Below are 8,544 nucleotides of genomic sequence, written 5' to 3'. Positions count from 1 at the left end.
AGAGGAGCTGAGTTAGGACGGAGCGACACGGGCTCGAAGTGGGGTGGAGCGGCAAGTGGCTAGGGTTTCTTCCAGATGTCGATAGTTAGGGATGTTTGTACGGTCGGGATGTACCAGCGTTGGTCAGATTCGATGTGGCAGATACGCCTAGCTGCGTCCAGGCCTCCCCATATCCGTCCCAGATATGAGCTGGATATGAGGGGTGTCGGTCAGCCCAGACATATATGGTCGATACGAGGGGTATGGTTGGGTCGCGATTTTTTAACGAACCGTCCTATATGGACAATAAAGGGGTCCATGAGGCAGCACAAGGTTGTGGAGGAGCAACTCCACCTGGTTGCTACAATGTGTACATCACAAGTGTTGAATGAACTACTTCAACGTGATGTGCTGGACATTGCTCTAGGGGCAGAGGTAGGGCTGATATGCCAGCAGGAGTTCAATCCAGAACTCCTAGAGCACAAGATCTACTACAAGATCTTAGATAAAAACACCAAGTTCTATTATTATAAGTAGTGGGGGTACATAGTCTGGGGTACAAAGTAGAAGTGAGGACCATTATTTATATGGCTTTGAAAAGCCATCACATACTCCTACTTATAGTTGGAACACTCTAGAAAACATTATTTAGAATTCACCATTCTACTCACAGCTACTTATAACTAGAGAACTCTAGAAACAACCCGTAGGGTAAAGAAAAGAAAAGAAATACTACACTAGAGTGGAAGTATCTAGAAGTAGCCAAACAGATCTGGCATGTGTTTTTTTCTTTCTTCTTCTTCTTTTTCTAATCCACCCAATAGTGTAGTATCAAGCTTTAAATGGTTCACCAACTTCGGGGAGATAAGATTGTCGCAACTGCAACTATCAATCACTAATTTCGATACCTTGCCATTCACCGTGCATTTGAATATTTTCTTCCGTTGTGTGTCGCCAGGTTGTGTTGTGGAGCATAGGAGACACTGAGTCATACATACCACCTCTTCACCTTCTTCTTGACAAACCTCTTGTCCCTCTACATCTTCAGATTCGTATTCTTCCTCATCGTCTTCGCCATCATGGATAGTTGTGTTAACAAATCTTCTTAGTGGGCAACCGCTGGATATGTGTCCCTTTTTACCACATTTATAGCACTTTGGGCCTTCATTTGCCTTACCCTTGCCTCTAGTTTGCTTCGGGATGGGTCGTTTTTCCTTTGGTGGAGCGGTCTTTTCTTCTTCTCTATTAGTGTGATCCTTTGAAAAGCCTTCGGTATGAGGATATGGAGGATATGGAGCCTTAGTTGTCTTTCTTGTCCTCATAAACCTCTCGGCCTTTAATGCTAGGGCTTGTGCTTGATTAATGGGTCTGATTTGTTGCATCATCAATCGATCTTGAATAGCATCATTAGACCATTGATGTACCTTGCAACTTGTTGATCTTCAGTTTCAGTAAGATTGCACCTCACTTGTAGCCTTAGAAACTCCTCCATGTAATCTGAAACGGGCCTATTTCCTTGGGCACAATTTTGGAATTGGATAAATAGGATCTGATCATAATCAGCGAGTAAAAATCTCCCTTTCAAAAGACTTTTCATTTGCCGCCAAGTTCTCACACGAGGTTCTCCTCTCAGCCTGCGTTCTTCTTGAACGTGATGCCACCATGCACTGGCTCCTCCTTTCAGCTTGTACGTGACCAAAGGAACTCTACGGTCTTCTGGAACCTCCATGATCTCAAAGAAAGTCTCCACTTCATATAACCAATCATGGCACCCTTCAATATCAATATTTTCATTAAAAGTTGGGACTCGGCTTTCACCTTGTATGTGTCCCTTGGCTATGTAGGGTTGGGTACTCTTTGGTAAGCATAGAGATTAGGTTCTTCAAGGGCATCATCATATTCTTCACCTTTAGAAACTTCAACATAAATTGGTCTTCTTGAAGTATGTTGAACAACACGTTGATGTGGCGGTCTTGCTCCAAGATTACCTCTCCTTCTTCTTTGTTGAGCATCTCCTTCTTTCTTTAGATGAATCTCCATTGGCAATAGGGGGGCAACCTTTCTTATCATCTCAACCAGCTGGTCAAATCTTCGGTTAAGATCTTCACGCAACTCTTTGATTTGTTGTTCTACAACATCCATCCTCTTCTCCAATTGCTCCATTGCTGCAGCTCGCTCTCAAAGAGAACCACAAGAACTAGTATGGATCAACGGAGCTCTGCTACCATCTGAAGCAGCACAAGGTTGTGGAGGAGCAACTTCACCTGGCTTTTACAATGTGTACAACACAAGTGTTAAGAAACTACTTCAACATGTTGCGCTAGATATTGCTCTAGGGGTGGAGGTAGGGCTGATATACCAGCAGCAGTTCAATCCAAAACTCCTAGCACAAGATCTACTACAAGATCTTAGATAAGAACACCAAGTTCTATTATTATAGGTAGTGGGGGTACATAGTCCGGGGTACAAAGTAGAGGTGAAGACCTCTATCTATAGGGCTTTCAGAAGTCTTCACATACTTCTACTTATAGCTGGAACACTCTAGAAAACATTATTTAGGATTCATCATTCTACTCACAGCTACTTATAACTAAATAACTCTAGAAACAGCAAGTAGGGTAAACAAAAGAAAAGAAATACTACACTAGAGTGGAAGTATCTAGAAGTAGCCAAATAGATATGGCATGTGTTTTTTCTTTCTTCTTTTTTTTCTCATCTATTATTCCTCATCAGTCCGGCTGTAGATGATTCAAGTGAAAAGTAATATGCACACGCTGTACCAGATGGAGATGCCCAAATTGATGTGCCATTATTTGACAGCATGCGGCAATTTTTTGACAACATGCGAGATGCCATGGCAACAGGCAATGTGGGCTGACTACATCGCAAGGGAATGAACCATATGTAATAAATCTAGAATAATTTGGTTTGTGCTACAACTAGTTATACTCAATTAAATTAAATGGATTTGTGATCAAGTGTCACTTAACATTGCACTAGTACTAGCACATCTGCCCAGGGGCACATACACACAAAAGTTAGCCCAACACCTTAGCACTAGATAATTTGCTACGTACCATTAACATTGCATTAGTAGTACCACAAGTGTGTTTAGAACCGCATACAAAACCAACCCTTGTAATTGACGCAAAAATCTTCTCCAAGGGGCATATTTCTTCTTAACTGGCCATTTCACAAGGTGTACTGAATGTTTCTTCTTAACCAGCCATTTCACTGGTGTTGTGAATTTTTCTTCTTAACCAGCCAAGCCGCAATGCGCTACTGGAAAAAGAGAGGAAGACTTCTCTGTTGCCCTTGTTATCCATGAAGAGGTCAGCTGCTTTTAGTATATCTTCCATTTGCAACTCCGGCAATCCTTCAAGCGCAGCAATGCATTTTGGTATGCCATAGGGATCCTCCAAGTTCCTCTCTTCAATGGCAGCAAACGGAACTCTCTTTTTTCTTCTATTGAGGCTCGAGTACCTCTTCTGGAAATCATCAGTTTGTTCCAGTTTTAGAGTCCCACCATCAGCAGGTCGCTTTACAAGGGGCTCTGTATGTTTTTCAATCGGATCAGGAATTTGATCAGGAAACAAAACATTGGCGGTTTCAGATGATTTTGGAAGTTGCGCCAGTTTCGGAGTGCCACCATCGTCACGTGTCTTTACAAGGGACTCTGTAGGTTTTTCAATCAGACCAAGAGTTGGATCAGGCAACAAACCATTGGCAGATTCAGATGACTTTGGCAGTTGTTCCAGTTTAGGAGTCCCACCACCATCACGTGTTTTTACAAGGGGCTCTGTAGGTTTTCCAACGGGATCAAGACTTTGATCTGGCAACAAACCATTGGCAATTTCAGATGATTTTGCCAGTTCATCATAGGCCTCGAGTATCTCCGCCAAGGCTTCTTCAAGACCCTTCGCATGTCTTACCGGGAATCGTTTCTCTCGAGCTTGATTTACCAAGTCACTCTTCACCTCTTCTGTAAATGGCAAGAGATCTTGCAAGGCTACATGAGCACTGTAGAAGATATTCATTCATTAGCAACCATGCATTACTTATACTTCAACCTACAAAAGATGTCGAAGACAGCAATGGCAACAAACCAATATCGTATCCAGACGAAATGGTTACATGGTTTTAAAGCAATTAAAGAAATGCTTCACGTAGAAAGCACCTTATATGCTACAGCAACCGACTGAATCAAACAGATTGAGTAATTTAGTTATTCTATTAGCACCAAAATAAAAATAAAAATTGAAAGTAATAGCAGGAAGCAACGGAAAACAACAAGGTGGTGAAGGTCCTAGGACCAGAGGATCCGAAGATCAAAGAAAAAAGAAAAAAAAACAGCCAAAAGCTGCAGCACAACACTCCATACAATCCATACTAGACAGCAGAGCTCCGACTCCGACGGTGAACTAGTAAGGAAAACTAGGCACGGGTGGCGTCACGAAGGATCACCGAACGAACCACATTACCTACCAGAATTTAAATAGAACAAAATAATCAACATTTTTAGTTAAGTTTGCTGCACAGGCTAGGATACAATACAACTAAAAAAGTTCTCATTTTTACTATTTGAAAGATTAAAGGCCGTAGGAGTGGTCAAGAGTACTTATGAATAATCAAAAAGACTAATCAAATTAGAAATCAAGAGTGTGAACTTTGGAAATCAACTAAAGTAAAATTACTATACTTTCATCTTTCGCTCTATGAATAATTATACCCCCTAGACTGACCTTGCACAACAATGTGCAAGCTTAGATCATTGGTGGAGCCAATACTCGCACGACTTAAACTTGTACACCATATGGATATTTAGTATAGACATAAGGGCAGATGAAGTAACACTCTGGTAAAACAAAATAGGAAGAATGAAAACTGAAAAGTCTAAATTAGAATGAAATGATCGCTCCGCCTTCTGATCACAGTGTGGTGGTGGAGGCCTTAGATATACTGTACTCATCTATTTTTCCATCTTTCAAGAATTAGTACGTAAAAATCCATCTTCCCAAAAAATAAGAAATATATTCTCACTATAGCAGACGTACTAATGTTCCCAAAGATAGTTAACTACTTATGACAGACGGCGTGCCTCGACACAGATGAACTTAGCGAGGTAATAAATTGGGGATAAATAACTAAATATCTACAAGAAAGTTTTAGTGTCTCCTGTGCGTGATCTCAACTAATTAGTTTTTGTGCAGGTGCTAGATGATTCTCAGAACATGCGCGGTACAAAAAAAAAACAAGTATGAAGTGGTGCATCTATCAAGAGCACGGAGCCATGTGGCATTTGTGTATCCGATAAGTCATCCACGGTGATAACTGGCAGTTAGAACACAGTTAAACATGGCGAGTTAAGGAGCTGGCAAGTGGTAACTGATGAGCAAGAGGACGGTCCTACATATCTTTGGCGCCGAAGAAGACTACGAAGAACTTGCGCGGAGAAGGCTGCAGCTTCCAATCCTCCGGCCTGCACACCTGCATAAGACAAGAAGCATTAGCCCCCAAGACTGAAGCACACGGTCAGTGTCATCGACATATCAAGATTCAGGCGTTCCCCTCTTTTTGAAAAAAAAAGGCAGGCAGAGTTGTGGCCAAGAAAGAAGCAGAGAGGGAGGGAACTGGCTAGCTATGGGGGAAGAAAACCCTAGGTAGAAGGCATGGCAGGGGTGTAGGCTGGACCTTGGCTGGCCAGTAAGGGTAGCCCTTGACCTTGGCGAGGACGAGGTCCCCGAGCTGCGGGTCTCTGGTCCATTTGCTGCCTGGGGCGACCCGCTTTGCGGCGGGATCCATTCGGCGGCGAGGCCCTAGGAGACCTTCTTCTCCAGCGTCCGCCCGCACCCCGTTGAATCCAGTCGGCGTAGGCCGGGGCGACGGCGTAACCCTAACAGGCGAGGGGAAGGCGAAACTCCCAGAGCCGCACGAAGAACCCAAGCCCCGGGAGCGGGTGTTTTGGATCGAGCGAGGCGTTTTGCCTCCCAGTATCATCTGCACCTGCACTTAATAAAAAAATCAAAACAAGTACTAGAAAAATTCAAAAAAAATCTTTTTTTTCCTGGTAGATAATTTGGTGTGTGATCCGCTCTAAATTTCAAATTATTTGGACGACTGAGTAGCTTTTGGAAAAAAAGACAAATTTAGGGTCTGTTAAATAGTGTACTATTCATGTATTGTTCTGACTTTTTTTTTGCTGAGAGCTACTTAAATGTTCAAATGCTCTGAAATTTGGAACGCACCTCACGCACCAAATAATCTAGGGTTTTTTGAATTTTTTTATGAATTGTTTCTTGAGCAGGTGCAGATGAGCCCGAGCTCAGAATTGGATATTCGTTTTGGATCATAGTAAATTTATTTTACGGTTTGTCTAATTCACATATACTAGTAGGTAGATGTTTTTAAGAATGTCATATCTAACCTCCCAATATATAATGCAGCAATAAGAAACAAAAAAATTTAGGACAAAAAATAAATAAACCACAAACAGATTGGACATCAGTTTAGATGTGACATAACTATGTCACATCTAGATGTGTCCTAAACATACCCCTTTTTTTACACAGTACAGACGCAAACGCTCATATACATATACGCGCATACACTTATCCCTATAAACACGCATGTACACCCTATCCCTATGAGCACCTTCGAGAGACTGAGTCGGCATATCATCTTAAGATTTACGAAGTCACCGTAGGCGTCTCGTCGTCGATGGGAACATCTCCTTCCACTGAAAGCGTATTGCCGCAAAATCGTGAAATAAATTCAGGAATAATGCGCGCACCAGGACTTGGGATACCACTGTCCCTCTAACCATCCAACCACATATTGGTTCGCATTTTGGGTCATACTTCTGCTTCGATTATTATTTGGTTGATTGGCTCGTCCCTCCAAACTTCGGGCCAGGGCCCATCTTTCATTGAAGACTAATTTTCTTAAAGGAAATTTCCTCAAAAGAAAGAAGACTAGCTTTTTTAAGAAAAAATAAAAAATACTAGCTACACAGAGAGAGGTTGGGTTTCTGTACAGAGGTATGTCAACTACCATCGGTCTGCAATCACACGCCACCGGAAAAATTCTGCATAGAGAGGTTTTCGGCTACTGCTAGTGCTTCACGACACACTATATGATGCGGAGCATCCCTCAACTATCCGCACCGACACTCCATCACCACCGCAAACACCAAGAGGACAAATGACAAGAGCCCGCGCACGCGCCATTGAGAACGAGGTGAACTCTTTCCTCTTCGAACATCATTCGAATTCACATGAGAATCGGGGCCTACCTCAAATAGAAACGTTGTGCCTTGTTAGGTACCAAGGAGATGACCGGGAGGACGCGAGGACGGAGATTCAACCAACCATGGAGAAGGAAGAGCAGCGAGGGAACGAGAAGAACGGAGCAACGGAGGGCACGGACCACTCCGGTTGCCCGGCCACCAAAGGACCCGGGTGCCCGGCCACCTCCAACCACCAAGGCCGCGGCCTCCCTGGCTGGCCCGGGTGCCCGGTCCTCTCCCGCCGGGTGCCTGGCCCTCCTGGCCCAGCCTCCAGCCGCACCCCCGGGTGCCCGGGCCTTGGCCCCCTGGGTGCCCGGCCCATCCCAGCCGGCCTCCTAGCGTAGCCCCGGGTGCCCGGCCACCTCCCAGCCGGCCCCTGTCCAGGCCGGGTGCCCGGCCCCTCTCGCCCCGGGTGCCCGGCCGAACTGGGTGACCCCCTCTGACCGGTCCGGGTGCCCGGTCCCTTGGCCCCGGGTGCCCGGTCCCTTGGCCCCGGGTGCCCGGACACCTCCGGAACTGCCCGTGTGCTTTTGGCCTTTTGGCCCATGTACCCCCCTCTCTCACACACACTTCGTCCCTAGGCTTTATATATCCATCCCCTAGCTCATTTGGAAGGATAGCAAAGATTAGACTAAACATTGTGAGCCTTTGCTCCTTGTATCCCCTCCTCTTAGGAGATCAAGCCCCCGCCTAGGGAAGAATCCATTGGATTGTCAAGGCCTCCTATTGGAGAAGATCGTCAAGACCTCACATAGTGGGAAGAATTTACCAAGTGCTACTCTCCTTGTATTGATCTTGTAATCTTGTGGATCTCATGTATGCTACTCTAGTGGATGTGATATTTGGGTTTGTTTGAGAGTTTTGTTCTTGGTGTTCTTGAGTGTTTTCCTCATTTTCCCCCTCCAAGTGTGAAAAGATCCTTCCTAGGGTTTGACCCTACAACATCTTGGTATCATGAGCAAGGTTTATTCACATCTTGGAGTCCCATCCCCCCATTTGCTAGCTTGATTTTGTTGTTTTTCGTCCAAATCCGAAAATCCCCACAAAAATAGCCCCCAAAATTTTTCTTGCAATTTGTTGGATCTTGTGAGATTTGGTTGTTTTGGTCCATGGATTTGATGTTTGGCAAGTGGATCTAGCCCCTCCCAACAATCCCCACCCTTCCCACCACGAAATTCGCGGAATTTTGCGTTTTCCCCAATTTTTCCGCCCTTCCCGAAGAACACCGGGTGCCCGCACCTCGAACCCCCGGGCACCCGCACCGCGCCCAGCCACCCCCG

General features: G+C 44.7%; 1 protein-coding gene across 1 annotated transcript in view; it reads right to left on the bottom strand.

Annotated features, from left to right (window-relative positions):
• Positions 1–2,925: 2,925 nt before the first annotated feature.
• The window catches only part of LOC119339009 (protein HUA2-LIKE 1-like), a 31,732-nt gene continuing 26,113 nt past the window's right edge, over positions 2,926–8,544 (bottom strand). Inside the window, exons 2-4 of the mRNA XM_037611199.1 lie at positions 5,671–5,982; positions 5,390–5,466; positions 2,926–3,999 (exon numbers count right to left, since the gene is read on the bottom strand). Of these exons, the coding sequence (XP_037467096.1) occupies positions 3,198–3,999; positions 5,390–5,466; positions 5,671–5,982 (1,191 nt within the window). The 3' untranslated portion in view covers positions 2,926–3,197. The remainder of the gene's footprint in view (positions 4,000–5,389; positions 5,467–5,670; positions 5,983–8,544) is intronic.

The sequence above is a fragment of the Triticum dicoccoides genome, chromosome 7B (assembly GCF_002162155.2).
Source record: "Triticum dicoccoides isolate Atlit2015 ecotype Zavitan chromosome 7B, WEW_v2.0, whole genome shotgun sequence".
NCBI lineage: Eukaryota > Viridiplantae > Streptophyta > Magnoliopsida > Poales > Poaceae > Triticum > Triticum dicoccoides.
The sequence above is the reverse complement of the archived record's forward strand: the minus strand, read 5'-3'. Positions and strand labels throughout refer to the sequence as shown.